Consider the following 19,871-nt stretch of genomic DNA (forward strand, 5'->3'; position numbering starts at 1 on the left):
GGTGGGGGGGGGGCATGAAAAGGGACTCTAATCCGAAAACCAGGAGAGGAATGGAGCAGGCTTTTCCCCACCGCCTCCCAGAGCCACCTATTTAATGTGCCCAAACGCGCCGGGCGCTCGCTGCCTCCAGAACTTTGGCTGCGCGCGGCCAGGCTTCCTCTCCAGAGTTGCCTCGCGGATAAGGGGTGCGCGCCTGAGCCCTGTTCGCTGTGCCAGGGACACAACCTCCGGTCCGGGGAAGGCTCGGACTAGCAGGCCAGGAGTTCCCGCCAGGGCGCATCCCAACAAGCCGGCGTCCGGCTCCGCGGGCCGGGGAAGGGTGGGAGGGGTCCGGGCGCATACCTTGTCGTAGGCGCCCCACGACAGCTCGGTCTCGATGACCATGACCACGATGCCGAACATGCCGAAGATCAGCGCGTAGTCGCTGAGCCGCTTGCGCTTCTCGAACAGGGCGCGCCGGTGGCCCAGCTTGTAGCCGATGTTCTGGTTCTTCTTTTTGCTGGACTTGGGGCCGCCGCTGCTGCCGTGCCCGCCGCCGCTGCCGCCGCCTCCTCCCGTGCTGCCTCCGCTGCCGGCTCCATAGAGCGCCAGGTTGTTGGAGTTGTTGTGCTCCGGCTTAGACACCACGATCTCCGGGGCCGAGGACGAAGCGGCGGCGGCTGCAGACGGGGAGGACGAGCCGCCACCTCCTCCGACGGCCGCGGGCGGCTGCAGTGGCTGTGCCTCCGAGTCCATCTCGTGCAGGTTCCGGCGGGACGCGCTCAAGTTGCTGAGCGGCCGCATGACGCCCCCGTTGTACCTGCAGCTGCTCATGGCTATTTCGGTGAAAGGGTTGCTCTCGCGGCGCGCCGGGGGCTGGTGCGGGTGGTGGTGCGCCGGGTGCGGATGGTGGTGGTGCGAGAGCGCGGGCCCGGAGCCCAGGCTGCCCAGGCTGCCCGTGGGACTGGCGGCGGGCTGGCGGCTGTGGCACTGGTGGTACTGGGAGGCGGGCGCCGGCTGCTGCGTGTAGTGCTGCCGGGGCGCACTGGCATGGCTGGACGGCGTCAGCTCGCTCACATTGAGCTGGCTGCCCCGGCGAGACGAGCAGCAGCCGCACGACGAGCCCGACAGCGGCGAGGAGGTGCGGAGCAGCAGGGACAGGTTATCCCCCGCCCCCGCGCCCGCCCCCGGGGCCCCGCAGGCGGCGCAGCTGTTGCACCGGAGGCATGGGCTGCTCCCGCCGCTGCCCGGCTGCGGGTGGCGGGGAGCGTGCGGGAGGGGCGCGAAGGGCGGGCGCGGCTTGTCCTGGCTCTGGTGCTGCTGGCAGTGCAGGTGCGAGGGGCGCGGCGGCGGCGGCGGCTCCGAGAAGAAGCCGCGCTGGAACTGCAATGAGGTTTCCATGTCCGGGCTGTTAAAGCTGCAGGGAGACCAAGCGGTGGTGCACCCTGCGCAATGCGTTATGGTCGGGAGCGGGGACTCCTGCTGCTGGTGCGAGGAAGGGCCCATGCCGGCTCCGGTAGAATCCAGGCGGCGAGTCCGATTGGCTGGGCGCACCAAAACAATGGGCATGACATCACCTGCGGGGACCAAGACTGAGTTTGCGGCGCGCGCGGCTTCGGGGAGCCCGGGTGGAATAGAGGAAGGGAGCAGGGGGACAGGATCTGCAGGGTGAAAGCCCAAAGACGCGCAGGCCAGGACTGGGTGCAGGCGGGCTTTCCACCTGATGATTGGGAGCGTTCGGAGCACCTCTAGGGCAGCCCTACTGCAGGAGGAGGAGAAAAAAAAGGGGCGTCCGTCCCTCCCTCTTGCCGCCTCCTAACTAGTGCCGGACGCGCACTAGATCACCTACACGGGGCACTGCAGCACGTTGGGCCACCCCGGCCGTGGGTCAGGCGCGGAGACAGTGCGGAACCCGGGCCACTCCCCCGCCCGCGTGCACGTCTCGTAGGGCTGCAGAACTGCACCCCATGGCCTCACGCCCACTTCTCCGACCGTCCCACGAAAAGTGGGCTGCCGGCTGCCCGCCAAATAACTGCGGAGACACAGGTTCTGGAGAGAAAAAGGTTGGCACTGGCTATGCCAGTGCAGCAGGGCTTGGAGAGAACCCCGGGGCCTTAGCCCCAGTTAGGCCGCTGCGAGATCAGCGCGGGCCACGCGCCCCGATCTTCCCCGGCGCTTGACTCCGGCGCCCTGGAGTCGGATTGGCGGCGCAGCGCTGTTGCTAGATTGCGCTGCTGCGCGGGTAGGGTTAACCATCCGTAACCGGCCGGGGGAGGATGGGGGCGGGGCCGGAGGAGGGGATCCCCACCGACTGGGGAGGAGCCCGTGCGGGCTTCCCGGGTTCCCCTGGCGGGGGCGGAGGGCTTTCCCGCCACTGCTGCTCACTTTTGCGCCTACTGCGGAACATGGGGGGCGGGCACCCCCGGCCTTCGAGGCCTGGCTCCGCCCCAGTGGATAGGTCCGCGGGCTTCTCCGGACGTGGTGAGGCGACTTGCTCGAGGGTCTGGGGACTGCTCTGCCACCGCCGGCCGCCAGCTCCGCTTCCGTTCTGCCTTCTCCCCACCTGCAGCACAGACACAGAGCAAAGGCGGGTCACACACGCCGAGCATCCTCTTTTCCGAGCCGGGACTGCGGCGGCGGCTGGGAGAGGGGCCTGGAGCCGGCTGATTTGCGCCGGTAGTGACAGCCTGGCTGGGAAATTATTAATAATGATAACCCGGGCCGAGTGAAGCTGCCTGGAGACAGTGCTGGAGCTTTGCCAGAGTTAGGTGTTATATTTATTTACTGTCTAATAAACTAATAAATTTCGCATTTTGTGCCGCACACATTTCCTGTGATGTGTTTGTTCTTTTAGGTGATGTACCAGCACAAAGCGGTAGGCGACCACCTGGAGGGTTCTTACCGCTCCATCTGAAGTCTGTATCTTTTGTATTCCTTTATCAATTGAAATTGCCGTCTCCCGAAAAGGAAATGAAAGAAATTGGCCAGTTGAATATTTGTTTCCATTTTAAATGGTGATTTTAAAGCATGGTTTTTATGATGGAGATGATTATAATGACTTAGACTAAGAAATGAGTGAAAGTGGATCACCTTAATTAGGTAATTGGAATTCTCAGCTGGATCCAATTTCTTGATACTCTACTCGGCAGCTGCCCTAACGTGGCTTACCGTACCTGTTCCTAAGTGGGTGTACGTGTGTTTTCAATGCCATGGAATGAATAATTCATTTTAGGATATCCTTTGGACATGGTTTAGCAATTTTAATTTTTTGTACATGTTAGTAAATAGATACAGAAGAAAAATGGGAAAAGGTTGCTTTTCGTCCCATAGTCCTCAACTTGAGGCAATGAATACTGTCAGAACTTGCATTTCTCAATAGTTTAGGTCAGGAGTAGAATTTGAATGGCTAAAAACTGGAGACAGCATTTTGTTTCTATAATCCACTATGATTTTTGGCAATTTAAGAAAACTTGTTTAGAGTTATGGAGCTCATTGAATCTTTGGGGTGGCTGAGTAGATATTGCAAGGATTGTGTGGCGAGCATGACCATTAAAAACAATTCTAATGAGCAATTTGAAATTACAATGAAAGATTCCAAATTAAAAGCTATTCACCTTATGGTGAGAAACAAAATTCAACTCTAGCACAAAATCCATCATACATTTATTTTCACTTTATAACAAATTGTATAGCCTTCCTCTAGTTTTATTTAGTTAATGAGTGAAAAGTTGATTCATCGTTACAAATCTAAATACTTCAAAGAAGTATTTATCTCGGTAAATTAATATTTTCATTAATGTTTCATAAACTTAGATGAAAGAATACATAGACCTCCCTCTTCCCCAAACACCACAATAATTGTTACCATCATCAAATTAGATACAACTTCCTAGATTTACCAAGATGTCCTAAGAAAAGTAATGGCTGCATCCTCTGTGTCAAACTTTCTCAAATAGCGAATTCAAGGCTTTAAATACAGATTCCACAAACAAAATAACAGGGAAATGATATTGTATTTTTGCCATGTGTGTCTCTATAGCTTAATATGGAATTAGGTGCATGCCATGGATCACACAGAAACAAAGTGTTTACTGAGATTTATGGCAATATTCAGTTCCCACAACTCACAGAAAGGTTTCAGGGGTGGCTGGAATGCATAAAGTAAGAAAGACATGGAGATTTGGCCCACAGCATGAGGAACTGTCAGAATACTAAAGCTCAGGTTAACAGTGCTCCCACCTAGCAAATATTTTGAAAAAGTTCATGAAATAATGTGAAGCCCCCTGCAATTGAAAAGGAGAGCAAATCGATCAAATACTTAGCATCTTTCTGTTTTAAGGAATCATCTGATCACACACACACCCCAAAAATCTTGCTAATAATTGACTGGGCAGTGGGACCATCCTCTATTATATGATGATGAAAAATCAAAAAACATCCCACAACTTTAAGTTTCATTTTTAGTCTGAATCTTCATAACTTTATTCTTTGGGGCATCTTACACTGTTGGGTTATGACAGGGTCACATTTAAGAAGTTCTTATTACATCATTCCTCTTTGCTTTACGAAACTAACAAATGAATTTTAAGCTTTTATGTAAACTTTAAAAATATACATACCATAATTTTGCTTTCTTTTCCTATATTTGATCGTAGAGGCACATGTAACATGTAAAGTGATGCAGTTAGAGCAACAAAGACTGCCATGCAGACAGTGCTTTGCACATAGTAGGTACATTTACATTTGTGAATGTGAGGAGGGAAGGAATGAAGAAAGATGGCAAAACAAGACGCTGCAGCCTCCAATGACAAACTTTTGGAAAATGACATTTGCTTCTCTTTCTGCCTTTAAAATATGTAAATGCTGGAATTTCTCTGATTTAACACCAGAGGTCATACTCATCCACAAAATGCATTTTAAATCTAATCAATTAAATACACTCCATTTACCATTTTTGGTAAAAATTACACTTTTTTTTCATCTATACTAGAACAGGTGCTTTCCCACATTTGTTGTATTTCAAGCCTGTGAACACACACATGCATGTGTTTAGCACCCTCCCAGAACACACACACACACACACACACACACACACCAGTTTTAGAAGAATGGTGCTTTCCCACATTTGTTGTATTTCAAGCCTGTGAACACACACATGCATGTGTTTAGCACCCTCCCAGCACACACACACACACACACACACACACACCAGTCTTAGAAGAATGGTTTTCCCAGGCCACAGGGACCTGTGTAAAAGCTTCAGATTGTTTGTACTCCAATCTCTTACTTTATTCAGATTTATGTTATGCCATTGTTTATGATTTACTTTTGCATTGGAGTGATTCGTGCTATCTCTCTATGTTGTTCCTTAAAAAGCAGGACTCTCCTGACCTTGAAAGTTTCTGGTCAATTTTCAAAGGCAGTCAGGGCAGTTGAGCAGGGGACAGGACATCTGTTTCCCACACTGAGGGGATGAGGGAAACTCTGACCTACAAAGTAAATGGTTTTTTTCTGACACCTTCTCTTTTCTTTGCCTGGGTGACTAAATTACTTAGAGGTGCCAGGCACAGGAGTTGTGATAAGCCCTGGCCTCTCTGAACTTAGTTTGCTTAGTAGTAAATGAAAATGGGACCCAGGGCAGTATCAGAGTTGTTTTCTTACACGATGCCAACTCCATCTTTCCTGAAACAATTAAAAGGCCATTAAAACAGGTATTCTTAAACCACATATTGTCCTAATTTCATACCTACATTTGAAGACAGCATTAGAATAATAATTATTACATGTATTCTTTGTACCTCTGCATTATAATTAGAAAGTATTAAGTCCTGAATGAGCTTATGGGTGGCAGTCTTGCTAATTTTTAGCAATACCACTATTGCTCAGGGACAAATTATCATGTTGAGGCCTATTCACTAACTTCATCAACTTTCCAAGGTTTTTCTACTCTCATCTTTGTCTCCATTTCTCAGCTAATCAGGACATCTACACTTTTGTGTAGTGCCAGCGAAAGAAAGAATAAAAAAACTTAGAACTTACCCTAATTTTGCTAATAGAATTGAACTGTGTTACATAAGCAAATAGGTAAGCCAGTTGAATATTGACTGTGAGAAGTCTTTTAAAAATAGGCTGTGGATTTCACACACAAATATCCCTTGGCAGCTAGAAACACATCCAAATCTAGAAAGTCATTTAAAAAAACTACAGCGTTCTAGTTTATAAAGCAGTTTCTCATGTGTTATTTTATTTGCATTTCATAAAAACCCTCATGGAAGCTAGGAAAGCTTTTATTACCATCTCCATTTTACAAGTAAATGCTTGAGATACAGCACCTGGGCCATCTCAGGTCCCAAAGTGAGAAGCAAGGAGAAGCCAGCTTTTAAATACAGTCTTCTGAGTCTGTCTGGTGAGATGAGCAGAACAACCTATGTACTCTATTGGCTCATACAGGCTTAGAACCCACTCATGGTCCAGGAATGGTCAGCAGTGGCTCGCCCTTATCACTCACTGCCTTTGCATTACCTCACAGACATTTCCCCACTGGCTTGATCAGGATTCTGTGATCCTTAACTCTTGTCCTCTCGTCACCTTCATTTAATCAACAGAATAATTTATAAGAATCTAATACAAATATGGATAAAATAACTGTGCTGTATGCACACAGGCCCAAGATGCCTCACTAAAAAGTATATTAAAAAACTACAGTCCTGGCCTATTTTCAGTTTTCTTCCTATTTTGCTGGCAGACTGGGCATTCCTTTTTGGGGGGGCAACATCCACAGTAAAAACTGAGAATGAATAGAGAGTACTTATTTACATGAACAAGGTCCTTTTTCTTTATGGAATAAGGGAGACGTAACAGGCTCCAGCAGCTCCTTGCTGTGTGGCCTGGGAGGCCTTGTCCACAGTCTGGCAGGACCTCCCTGGCTCCGGAGTTTCTCTGCTCTGACCCAGCGATTATCTCATGGCTTCTCCCTTTATGCCCCAAAGTGAGAGAACCAGAGAAAGGAAGTCAGGCTGTGTGCCACAGGGAGAGAGAAGCCAGTGTGACTCAAGCTGGGCTAAAGAGTTAACAAAAGGGGAACCAAAGCTATGCAAAACCATCCCTAAGTACTGATGTCAAAGCTTCCACTTGGTGACCCCCAAAGTTCCCTGGTTGCTCAGTGCTAACACATAATGCGGCTCCAACAGTTCCCTAAGGCTTGTTTTCTCTCTGAAATTCAGTGTATTTTTCCCATCATTATTTTCTCCTCTCTTGTAGGATCAGGGCACACAATGCATTAGCTCTTTTCCCTTTTTTCTGTTAATTGCATTCCCACCTGTTATTCATCAACCCTCTATATTTTCCTTTTTCTTTTCCACCTCTTGCCAAACAGGCTCAGTAGGGACACCACAGCTTCATCTCCCTGTTGGGAATCATTTGTAAATTCCAATCTCCAAATAATAGTTTAGGGCAAGGCAAGACTTGGGCCCACTCAAATAAAGGGAAAGAATCGCAGTTCCCTAGGCAGAATTAAGCATAACAATGTCATCACCAACAAAACACACTAAATGTTAATAAAAACTTCTTCATGGTTTGCATATTCATCCTCACCTAATATATCACGTTTTTCTTAAAAATTACTTTCATTCAGTGTGGTTGCTGTTGTATTGTAGGGCTATAAATTCAGTAGCACATTTTGTCTACTGTTTTTTAATTATCTGTATGATGTAAAATGATAGGCATGACACAATTTTTATCATGAAAACATGATACACACTAGACAAATGTAATGACAACACTCAATATTCATCACAGTGTTTTGCCCTCGCTGCTTAGGTTGAGTCTGTCTCAAAAACATTTTAATCAATTAGAACTATTGGATACTTTTATTCGCAAGTCAAATTCTTCTAACAAGGAGTATTTCTAGCCTCATAATTGAAAATATCATAATTATGGAAGACTGCAATGTGTTCACCAGGTCCCAGACTCTCCTCAGGTATAGTCTTTTCACTGTCCTTCATATACACTGGCTAATCCTCAGGTTAATTCACCTTATGGTAGAACAACGGCTGCACCAGTTGTACACCTAGTGACATGCAGAAGGAACCACATCATCCTTTGTTCCAATATTCCAAACAAGTCTCTTGACCAACCTATTGAACCAGCTTAGTTCAATACCCAGCCCTGATCCATACTTACAGAATGGCTAAAGAGAGGTATGATGGGACTAAATTATCAAGCAGAGAATAGTGATAAAGAGATAGAAATTATTAAAAAGAACCAAGCTGAAATTCTGATGTTCAAAACTACCATAACCAAAATGAAGAATTCATCACAGGCCTCAGTAGTAGATTGGAGCTGGTAGGACAAAAAAATCACTGAACTTGAGGATATCATAAGAAAACTACAGACTGATATATATCATTTATGAATATACATGCAAAAAACTGTCAACAAAATATAATCAAATTGAATACAACAAAATATAAAAGCTATTCTATCCTATGTCCAACTAGTGTTCATCATTGGAATGCAAAGTTGTTTTGACATTTAAAAATCAATCAATGTAATATAACATGCCAACAGAATAGAGGACAAAAACCATACAATCATCTCAATAGACACGGAAAAAGTATTTTACAAAATTCAAAACTCATGATAAACAGTTCAACAAATTAGGTATAGGAGAGTATTTTCTTAACCCAATAAATGCCATTTGTGAAAAATTCACTGCTAATATCACACTTACTGGTGAAAAGCTAAATGCTTCCCTCATAAGATCAGAAACAAGACAATGTCTGTTCTTTCTACTTCTATTAAATAGTGTACTAGAAGTTCTAGCCAGTGCATTTAGGCAAGAAAAAGAAATCAAAGGTACCCAGATGGAAAGAAAGAAGTAAAATTATCTCTATTCATGACTGACATGATTTTATACAGAGAAAATACTAAGGAATCCACTAAAATGTTATTAGAACTAATAAAGATGTTCAGCAGATTTCTAATACAAGAATACTAAGAAAAATCCATTGTATTTCTCTATAGTATAATGAGCAATTTAGAAATGAAATTAAAAAGCAATTCCACGTGCAATACAATAAAAAAATTGGCAATGTATCCAGAAAAATGTGAAATGTATATACAAACTAAAAAAAAGGTTGATAGAAATTACAGAAGACCTAATTAAATGGAGAGACACCCCATGTTCATGAATCAGAAGATTTAATATTGTTAAGATGTCACTACTCCCCAAATTGATCTACAGATTCTGTCAAATCCTTACCAAAATCCTAGAAGATTTTTTTGGAGAAATTGACAAACTGATCCTAAGACTCATATGGATATGCAAGTAGCCCAGAATAGCCAAAACAATCCTGAAAAAATAGTTGAAGGACTCAGACTTCTAGGGGAAAAAAATCACTACAAAGCTACAGTAATCAACACAGTGTGTAATGGAATAAGGACAGATACATAGGTCAATGGAATAGAACTGATACTTTATAAATAAATCTCTACATTTATGGTCAGCTAATTTTTGTCAAGGGTGCCAAGATAATTCAATGAGGCTAAGATAGTCTTTTCAGCCAATGTTGCCAAGAAAACTGGATATCCACACATAGGAGAGTAACTTGGACCCCCTTCCTTACACCATACACAAAAATTAATTCAAAATGGGTCAAAGACCTAAATGTAAGAATAAAAACTACATAACTCTCTTGAATATAAACATGAGCAACTTTTTTCTGAACATATGTGCTCGGGCAAAGGAAACAAAAGCAAAAGTGAACAAATGGGACTACATCAAATTAAAAAGCTTCTGTACAGCAGAGGATACCATCAGCAGAACATAAAGGCATCCTACAGTATGGGAGAATATATTTTTAAATGACACATCCAATAAGGGGTTAACATCCAAAATATATAAAGAACTAATACACTGCAACACCCAAAAAGCAAATAACCCAATTCAAAAATGGGTGGATATGAACAGACACTTCTCTAAAGAAGAAATTTAGATGGCCAACAGACACATGAAAAGATGCCCCTCGTCACTAATTATCAGGGAAATGCAAATTAAAACCACAATGAGATATCCCTTCACACCAGTTAGGATGGCCAACACTGAAAAGACTAGGAACAACAAATGCTGGCAAGGATGTGGAGAAAGGGGAACCCTCCTACACTGCTGGTGGGAATGTAAATTAGTTCAATCACTGTGGAAAGCAATATGGAGGTTCCTCAAAAAACTAAAAATAGAAATACCATTTGACCCAGGAATTCCGCTGCTAGGAATTTACCCAAAGGAAACAAGATCTCAGATTCAAAGAGACAGATACATCCCTATGTTTATCGCAGCACTATTTACCATATCCAAGATATGAAAGTAACCTTAGTGTCCATCAGTAGATGAATGGATAAAGCAGAGGTGGTACATATACACAATGGAATATTATTCAGCCAAAGAAGAAAACAAATCCTACCATTTGCAACAACATGGATGGAGCTAGAGGGTATTATGCTCAGTGAAATGTGCCACGTGGAGAAAGACAAGTACCAAATGATTTCCCTCATTTGTGGAGCATAACAACAAAGCAAAACTGAAGGAACAAAACAGCAGCAAACTCATAGACTCCAAGAAGGGACTAGCGGTTACCAAAAGGGAGGGGTAGGGAAGGGCGGATAGGGAGGGTGTGAGAAAGGGATTGAGGGGTATTGTGAGTAGTACACATTGTGTGTGGGGGGGAGGGTCACAGGGATGACAGTGTAGCACAGAGAAGACAAGTAGTGACTCTGTGGCATCTTACTACACTGATGGACAGTGACTGCAATGGGGTATGGGGGGGACTTGATATCTTGGGTGAATGTAACCCTACACCTATCTTCTTCTGTGGAAAAAGTAAGGGTTTCCAATGCACCTGAGATTTCCTCCAAATCCTACCTGTGTTATTTATTTGAGTCACAGTTGAAAGATGTATTCAGGCCACAAGCTTCCTTTTATTCTTTTCTGTGCTCTATGTACTTTTACTTTTTAATACTTTTAGGACTGGGGAAGTATTATTATATCTCGATAACAAAATATACTTAGGACCTCAGTCACACAGCACTCTTACCAAGCGACCCATCCTTCCAGAATTTAGCCGAAGACTAAGAACAAACTACAGCTCTGAGGTGACTGAGAAACCACACCAAATACTGCTGTTTAGGGAAGACTTGTGATGATTCTCCTTGCCTGGGTTTGCCATAAAAGGAGAACCCTCAGTGGAGTTGCCCCCCTCTGTACAGGCCAAGGGGCCTGGGCCAAAGCAACATAGGAGGCTGCCACCACAGACTAGCCCCTTCAATCCCCAGGCTCCTGAATGGCCCAAGGACCAGGACACCCTCCTGATTCCTTGGAAGTCGTGTTTCCTCCTTCTGGGTTTTCTCCCTCATTCTGCTGGCTTGCCTTCTTCAGTAAGGTCCAAGTCACAGTGCACTGGAAATAGCAGTTGCCTCCTACATCATTAGCCACCTCTTCTCTTTATCTTCGGTCCCAGTAGAGGCACTGTCCCAGGCTGCTGGGGTCACCAACAGGGGCTGGAAACAAGGAAATTCAAGCCCCATTTCCACAAGGAAATCCCAAACCAGAAATAATGCTGTATTTTCCAAAGCTATAACTGGTACTATTCTTCACTCACGCGTGGGCTCCATCCAACTCTGGGCTGGTTCTGGCACCTCACCTCCCTGTACAGTGATCTAGTTGAAAGCTATAGAGGAAGGAAGACCTGGATTTAAATCCTGCCCCACCCATTTTCTTGGCAGTTTACTTAATCTTTCTAAATTTCAATATTTTAATCTGTAAGGTGAGGATGGGTCCTACCTTTCTGGAATGTCATGAAAGTGACCCATATTTGATATTTACTTAAAATACCAATAGGACCTTTAGAATACAAGTTAGAAATGACCTGAAATGTTCTTCTACATGTACAACAAGAATATCATGTTTCTTTGTCCCTAGATACGTGTGCATAGTTAGAAGAGGTCAGTGACAACTTAGATCTACTTTATCATCGTTTCACTGTGCTTATTACTAATACATGGAAGTCCTTTTAGCTCCAACCAGTTTTCAGTATTAGGATTTCAGTGAAAATAGCACCTGAATAATTTGTCTTCAACTACCAAATTGTGCATAAAAAATAAAAAGGAAAGGAAAACTTAGAATATGGATGTAGAAGTATGACGTTGGCTTAATGGACCTTAAAAAAAAATAAACCCTACCCATAAAAAGTCCTGCAAAAAGTGCACGTAACTGGTTGACTTTATTCAAGGAAACAACTTGAAAGCCTTTGAGAAAAATGAAAATATAATGAGCCTCTTTAGCTGGTACAAATTCAGTACATCTACACTTTTATTCCCAGTGACTGGCTTTATCAAAGGTACAATTCATATTTGAAGCCTTGGTTAATTTTTCTGTCTAATGATTGACGGCAAGCCAAATATTAAATAAAACTTCTGATATGTAAGCTTATTGTCCCAAAAAAGAAAAAAAATCTGGTTGGGCTGAAGTTCCAAATTCATGCTGGGCTCTGCATGTTAAAATGCAACACAAGCCAAGAGTGGAATTTTTTTTTTCCTGGATGAAAACACAGTTGATTCTGGTCACTCACCAAAAGCAACTTAAAATTACCACGACTCAGGTAGCCTGTCGTGACAGTAGGAGAGTGCCACCACATTCTCAAGCTTTGTATATTCATTCAAAGGAGCCACTAACTATACTGCCCCAGAGGATACACGATACGGAACCTGTCCTAATTCCAGGAAAGGGTAACTCTGCGTACTCTTGGTACTTAAACAGGTTGTGTTCAGTTTTTCATACATCAACGTGTCCCATAGGTAGCTCCAGGTTGCTTCATTACTGTATGCAGGGGTTGTTTTTCTATCTCCACAGGACACCTTTTTTCTATTCTGACAGCACAACTAGAATGTCCTCCAGGTATCGCAGCCTTAGTGAGTTCAAATACTCAGTTCACATCCCATATCCCATATCCCTCTTAGACCTCATCCACCTGCTGATTTCCTCCTTAGTGAGTTCAAATACTCAGTTCACATCCCATATCCCATATCCCTCTTAGACCTCATCCACCTGCTGATTTCCTATCTCTGTTAATGGCATTAAGTCTCTTTTCTCAACTCCCTTCTTCATCATATCCAATATTTCAGCAGGTCCTGTCAATATTGACTCCAAAATCTATCTCCCGTCTCTCTGTCTTTTCTCTGGGAGCCACCCTGTCACCCTGATCTCAAGAACAGCTTCTTCATTTGTCTTCCTGGTTCTACTCTTGCCCTTCTTAAATCTATTTGCTATACAGAAGCCAAGGCATTTTTACAAAGCACCAGAAATCAGATTCTATCATTCATAAAGGCATTCTTAAAGATCTTTATGAACTGGCCATCTCCACTCCACTTGGATATGTTCTACACTTCCATCACTTACTTGGTTTCTCCACAATAACTAACAAATTATTTTATTCATATGTTTATTTTTTTCAATATGTCTTCCCCACTAGGATGTAAGTCGTGTTGGCAGACTGTCTTGTTCAATGATTTATTCCTAGTCCCTGGGATGGTGGGTGCACATAAATTTTGGAATGAATGAATGAGTATGGGGACCTGGTGTCAAGATGACTAATATTATTTGAGAACTTTTCATATTATAGGAATTTGGGTTGGCGTTTCAGATACATTATTCAATTCCTTTATGAGTAAAAATTTATAGCAAGGCTTTTAAAAGAACCTCGACATCATTTCATTTTCTGCATTCCTGAACAGGTCATACACACACACATTTACAGTGATTTCCTCTGTTCTTCTTGAAGATTACCTAAGGCCAGATACTCCATAACTCCCAAGACATTCTTGTCTACATGTAATGGCTATTTCTTGTATGTGAGTGCTTTCAACACATTCGCTTTCATTAAGCCCTTTGCAAACCCTGGAGAACAACCGATCACTCTTATTCACATATGTAAAAGCAATTATTACTACCTTCAGCTTTGGCTGATACCAATCAGCTACTTTAGAATGCCTTCAAGGGGTCAACTTTCAATCACTTTCATCATTTTATTTTTGAGGGAGCAACTTGACAGTGACATCAGGGACGGGACCTGAATCAAGACCTGTCCTCTGCCAGGTTCCCTCCAGGTCGATTCTGAAGACTTTTTCTCATTCCTAATCACACATGACCTCTTAGTTCTTTCAAACTATCCATCATCCTAAATTTCTTGGAACTCTATCCATTCTTCACTTTCATGGCTCCAGGCGATCCCGGGCCTTCTCCCGTATTTCTAGTCATTCTTTCTGTTTCTTTTGTCCTCTCCTGCTCTTGACTCGTAAAACTTGGGCAACACTCAAGGCTCTATCACTTGCGCTGCTCACTCCCAGTCACACTCCTTTCTTTCCCCAGTTTTACTGAGATATGATGTATAACATTGTATAAGTTTAAGTTGTACAGTGTAATGATTTGATATATGTACCCCAAAATGTTACTCCAATAATTTTAGTTAACATCCATCACCTCCCACAGCTATAACTGTTTTTCCTTGTGATAAGAAATGTTAAGATCTACTCTCTTAGCAACTTTCAAATACACAATAAAGTATTAACTATAGTCACCATGCTGTGCATTACACCTCCATGACTTATTGATCTTGTAACTAGAAGCTTGTACTTCTGACTGCCTTCACCCAATTCCCACATCCCCACATCTCCCAGCTCTGGCACCAACAAATCTGATCTCTGTTCCTATGAGTTCAGTGTTTTTAGATTATATATATACATGAGATCATATAGTATTTGTCTTTTTCTGACTTATTTCACTTAGCATAATGCCCACAAGGTCCATCATGCTATTACAGATGGTAGGATTTCCTTCTTTTTTATGCCTAAATAGTATTCCACTGTATATATGTCTATGTATGTGTGGATGTGTGTGTGTATATATATCTACACACACACACACACACTTTTTTTAACCCATTGATTCATGGATGGACACTTAGGTTATTTCTATGCTTGGCTATTGTAAATAATGCTGCAGTGAACATGGGGGTACAGATATCTCTTCAGGATAGTGATTTGACCTCTTTCAGATATGTAACTAGAAATGGGATTGCTGGGTCATATGATAGTTCTACTTTTAACTTTTTGAGGAACCTCCATACTATTTCCATGGTGGCTGCACCAATTTACATGCCCACCAACAGTGTAGGAGGGTTGCCTTTTCTTCACATCCTCACCAACACTTGCTATTTCTTATCTTTTTGATAATAGCCATTCTGACTAGTGTGAGGTGATATCTCATGGTGGTTTTGATTTGAATTTTCTTAATAATTAACAATGTTGAGTGCTACTTTCCCCTTTCTTTTTGTGTCAGGATATTGTACCAAGATATTTATGTTTCATCATTTCTACCACAGAAATGAACAAGAGGGGTCTCATCTTCCCCCATTCTAAGAAGACTCATGTTCTGAGTCCAAGTTCCAAAGGCTAAGACAGTCACTAAGGTTTGCAGTTACAGAGTAAAAAATAGAGGCTGCAAAACACCCAGGGGATTACCTCCCCTATAAGCTGCTTGGGAAGGACAGGAAAACGGAAGGAGGCTTGTGCAAGGGGAAGCAGTAGGCAAAACCGCTCCCACATTTGTAAATATTATTTTGCTCCCCAGAGTCTTGGGAAGCAGTGGTGCTGGGTGGGTTCTGATGGATGCATTCTACAAATAGAGAGACTATCATCTCACTTGCATATTCACAACTGATATTAACTGATGAAGTATAATCTTTATAGCATCTCAATGCAGTGGACACATTGGCATCCATATGGCTTTTGGGAGGGTTGGCATGAAACCGGGAAGTGTAAGCTTCTTGGGATGGGAAAGAGAAAAATAGCTCTCATCATTCCTATGGCATAAAGAACAAAACACAAGTAGCTTAATAAATTATCCTGTCAGTTTTTGCCCCAAACTGAACTAGCTCCATAGCTTACCCTTTTTAGACTTGGTAGAAATCAAACAAGCCCATAAAATGAAAATGCCACAAGAAGTGCTCCAGTATACATGCTTCCATGGTTCAGGACAGGTATATATAAAGGAAAATGCCTTTGTATGTATCTACATTACCCAGCAACCTGTGGGCACTGAAGGATGATAACAGTAATATATCTAACACAGTATTTTATGTCTCCAGAATTATTAAGCAAAATCAATCCAAGAAACTATAATCCATCTATAAAATGCAAGTGTTTAGAAGGCAGCCAAGAATCTCCCCAAAGGTTTTCCTTTACTAAAACATCCCAACAACAATAATAAATGTCAGCTACAGAAATATAGAACGACAGTGTTTGGTGACTGTTTATAAAGCCACCTGCATGGAAAATACAGGAAGCTGGCTCCTCTGACACACAGCCCTCATGAGACCGGAACACATTAAATAGACTTCGCTCATACAGAACAGATGACCCAAAGAGCAAAGGATGTCTGTGTTGCAAACTTTCACAAGAAACAGTATTTTGAAAAGGGAACACCTCTGGATGGTAACTTTCATTATAAACAACAAGAAGGAAATGTAGGAATGAAATGCAGAACTTAGTTAAGGCATAGCAAGCGAGAGGAGAAAGAAACCTTGTTTGTGTTCCCTCCATGCATCTTCATTCTTAGAACGTTTGTACCTGTTCCATCCTCATCCAGTTTTCATCTGGTGGCAGGTTTGCCCTGTGTCCCCTCCATGCTCCGCCACACATCCCCCCTTTTCCTTCTCCTTACTCTATGTGGATAAAATGAAGAATTCCTATGGCCAAGATTCTCCCCTGGCCCTGGTTGACTAGCGCACTGAACACCTGTGGGCAATACATGGCTGGTGACTCTATATAAGAGTTCTGCCCAGTACTCTGGGTGCGACACAGTGGCCGGGCTGCCAGGCTGCAGGAGAGCAGAGCAGAGGCTGGAGTGGTGGCAGTGCCGAGGACAGAGGCCCAGAGGATGGCTGTGCGGGACAACTGTGCAGAGGCCCAGAGGATGGCTGTGCAGACAGAGGGGCCCAGAGGCAGAGACCAGCTTGCTGCATGCAGACTCGCTCTGAGTGAACGGGATTTTAGTGACTGACCTGCCACCTGGAAATAAAGTTGGGTATAACCCTTTCACCCCAAGAACATTTGCTGTCGATTTCTTTGGTCACACTGAATCCATAGTGAACTTGCCCAGGGCTGAAACCCATTGGCAAGACACTCTATATAAAATAAACAGTTGTCCCATTTCCTCCTTAAAATTCTCTCTTCACTCTTATTCATATCTACAACTCTTTCGGATAGTAAACGTTTAGAGGGCACGAATCACCATGTCACCCAATAAACAGGACTTTTATGGGTAAAAAAGTTCTAAGGTTAACAAGGTGTGTTATTGAGAGGTGATACCAGGCGCTCTGTGGAAGGAGGCAGGAGAAATGGCTCTCCCCAGGTACTGAAGTGACTCTGACATTGAGGATACTCCTTCCCAGTCCAGGGAAAACAGGCACAACAGTTTGGGTAACATCTGATAGAGCCAAGGGAAATGCAGGGGAAAAGTGGCCCTTTGGAGGCTGTGGATGTTTAATTCAATCTGTCGAGCAGAGAACACTACTAAGAGGAGCCCTGCACCTTTGGTTCTCAGCCGACGTCCTTACCCCCCAAGCCAATTATGGGCATGTGACTGTGACTTCAGTCATGTGTGGTGATGAATGACTTGAGCTCCTGGCTTGCTGGGTGCAGACACTTCTGTCACTGTGAGGCAGGTGGGTGGGAGCTCAGGGCCACCTCAGCTCTTCTCTTCTCAGATCTGGGTGAATAACAACCCAAAGCAAACGACACTCTCATCATGACAAGTAAGCTGTTTCATACTCTCTTTCCAGCTTCGCTTGTCAAATTACCACTGTGGGGAAAATTGAAGTTCTGTGGCCAGGATCCTCATCTGACCCTAAACTACTTGATGTAACTGGCCTACTGCTAGGCTACAGCTTCCACACGAGTAGGCGATGAGCCATTATTGACTGAGTCACCATATAAAGTCACTGGGCTCTGCCTAGTGGTCTGGGCAGCAGCAGAGACAGAGGAGGATTATGGATTCGCACACTGTTGGATGCAGATGCGATTCTAGTGCTTGACCTACTGCGCGAATATAAAGCAGGGTAATAAAGCCTTTCACCCGAAGAATATTCCATTGTCTTTTCTCAGTCTCACTGAAGTCATAGTGAACTTGCCCGGGACTGAAACCCATTGGAAAGACACCTCTCTACTAATTTCCTGTCAACTATTAAACGCCTTACAAACTAGTAAATGTTTCTGGAATCTTCCATGTTATTTCCTTTCACTTGGTTCTCATTTCTTAAAGGGTTGGGGAAAATGGAAGAGACATTTTCTCCCTTGTCTAACAAACTCCCATCTCTGCCTCAAGACATGGCTGCTGCTGCTGAGGAGACTGGCACACTTGCTCAGGCAGAAGGGCACAGGCTCTCTGCACTAACAAGTTATCAGTCTGTCTCTTTCACCTGCTCTGACTCCTACTCAACACTGCTCCACACTGTAACTCTTTGAGGGCAGTAAGTAGCTTTTATTTCTAATCTGCATGGCCCCTGAAATTCAAAATCCTAGAATTAGAAGGACAAGCAAATAAAATGAATGAATGAATGCATCTTTGCCTCCTCTAAATTCTCAAAAAGCTCATGCATACCTCTCCCTTATGGAACTTTAATTTTCAGCTTTTGTACTGTAGATATTTTTACATACATTAAAACTCCCAACTAAACTCTAAGCAATGTGTAAATAGGTCTGAGCTTGGTCCTCTTGCAGCCCCAGCTTGTCATCCTGGAATCCAGCAGGTGTTCAACATATTAAAACAATGAATAGGCAAAACCTACCAATGGATATTATCTAAGTGAAGATGACTGTGTTGGAGAAAAATTTGGATACCTTTCAAGAAATGCAGTCGTGTTACTTGCAGACACATTTTAATTTAAAATGTATTCGCCAACTGTGGTCTGATAAATGCTTATAGAGCACATACTTTGTCATTTGTTGAAGAAGAAAATTAATCATTGTTTTTATGTAATCAGTGCTTCTAAAGTTCTTGAGGGCACTTGAAAGCAGTTGATTTTGTTAAGTAGATTAATTATTTATAATAAAAATTTGCATAAATTCTGCATAGAGAGTAAAGCTACATTTTGTCACACCCCCTTAAAACACCACAAATTCTACATTAGTAGCATTCAAATTCATGAGGCTCCTTTGTTTCCTGATGTTTTGTTAACATTGATAAAATAACAACATGTCTTCATGATTTCATGTGGCTGATTCATTGCTAGTAAGCCTCACCCCATGCCACCCCGCCTTCCTCAGAAGGACAGAGAAAGGACAACAGAACTTCTGTAGAGCAGCTGAGCTTCCATCACTGAGCACCCCCGTCCTCTGGTCCCCAGGTCTTCTACTTCCTGCCCATCTACTACTCTCTCCTTCTGTGTCTCCAAACTGTGAGCTCTTCTTTTTCCCTCCCAAATTCTCCTTCATTTTTTTTGTTAAATTGAAGTGTAACTGAAATACAATATCCTATTAATTTCATTGTACATCACGGTGATTTAGTATTTTTATACAGTATGAAATGCCCCCATGGTAACTATAGTAACCATCTGTCATCATATAAATTGATTAATATATTATTGAGTATATACCCTATGCTGTATATTACATCCCTCTGGATTACTTATTTTATAACTGAAAGTTCAAATCTTTTAATTCCCTTCACCTACTGCCTGCCTCCCAATCCCTCCCTGTTCTGGAAACCAACAGTTTGTTTTTTAGATTCCACATATGAGTGAAATCAGGTGGTATCTGTCTTTCTCTGTCTGACTTATTTCACT

At 43.3% G+C, this 19,871-nt stretch overlaps 1 protein-coding gene across 4 annotated transcripts in view; it reads right to left on the bottom strand.

The window, feature by feature from the left end:
- KCNN2 (potassium calcium-activated channel subfamily N member 2) overlaps positions 1-19,871 on the bottom strand; it is a 338,557-nt gene that overhangs the window by 132,145 nt on the left and 186,541 nt on the right. For 2 of the 4 annotated variants that reach the window (XM_037020058.2, XM_037020057.2), the window contains exons 3-4: positions 2,365-2,542; positions 343-1,556 (exon numbers count right to left, since the gene is read on the bottom strand). The exons of 1 other annotated variant lie outside the window; for it this stretch is intronic. In XM_037020058.2, the coding sequence (XP_036875953.1) occupies positions 343-1,556; positions 2,365-2,386 (1,236 nt within the window). In that variant the 5' untranslated portion in view covers positions 2,387-2,542. Of the gene's footprint in view, positions 1-342; positions 1,557-2,364; positions 2,791-19,871 lie in introns of those variants that run through there. One more of the 4 variants, XM_017653153.3, reaches the window with a different exon arrangement.

Source organism: Manis javanica, chromosome 14 (genome assembly GCF_040802235.1).
Source record: "Manis javanica isolate MJ-LG chromosome 14, MJ_LKY, whole genome shotgun sequence".
In the NCBI taxonomy this organism is placed as follows: domain Eukaryota; kingdom Metazoa; phylum Chordata; class Mammalia; order Pholidota; family Manidae; genus Manis; species Manis javanica.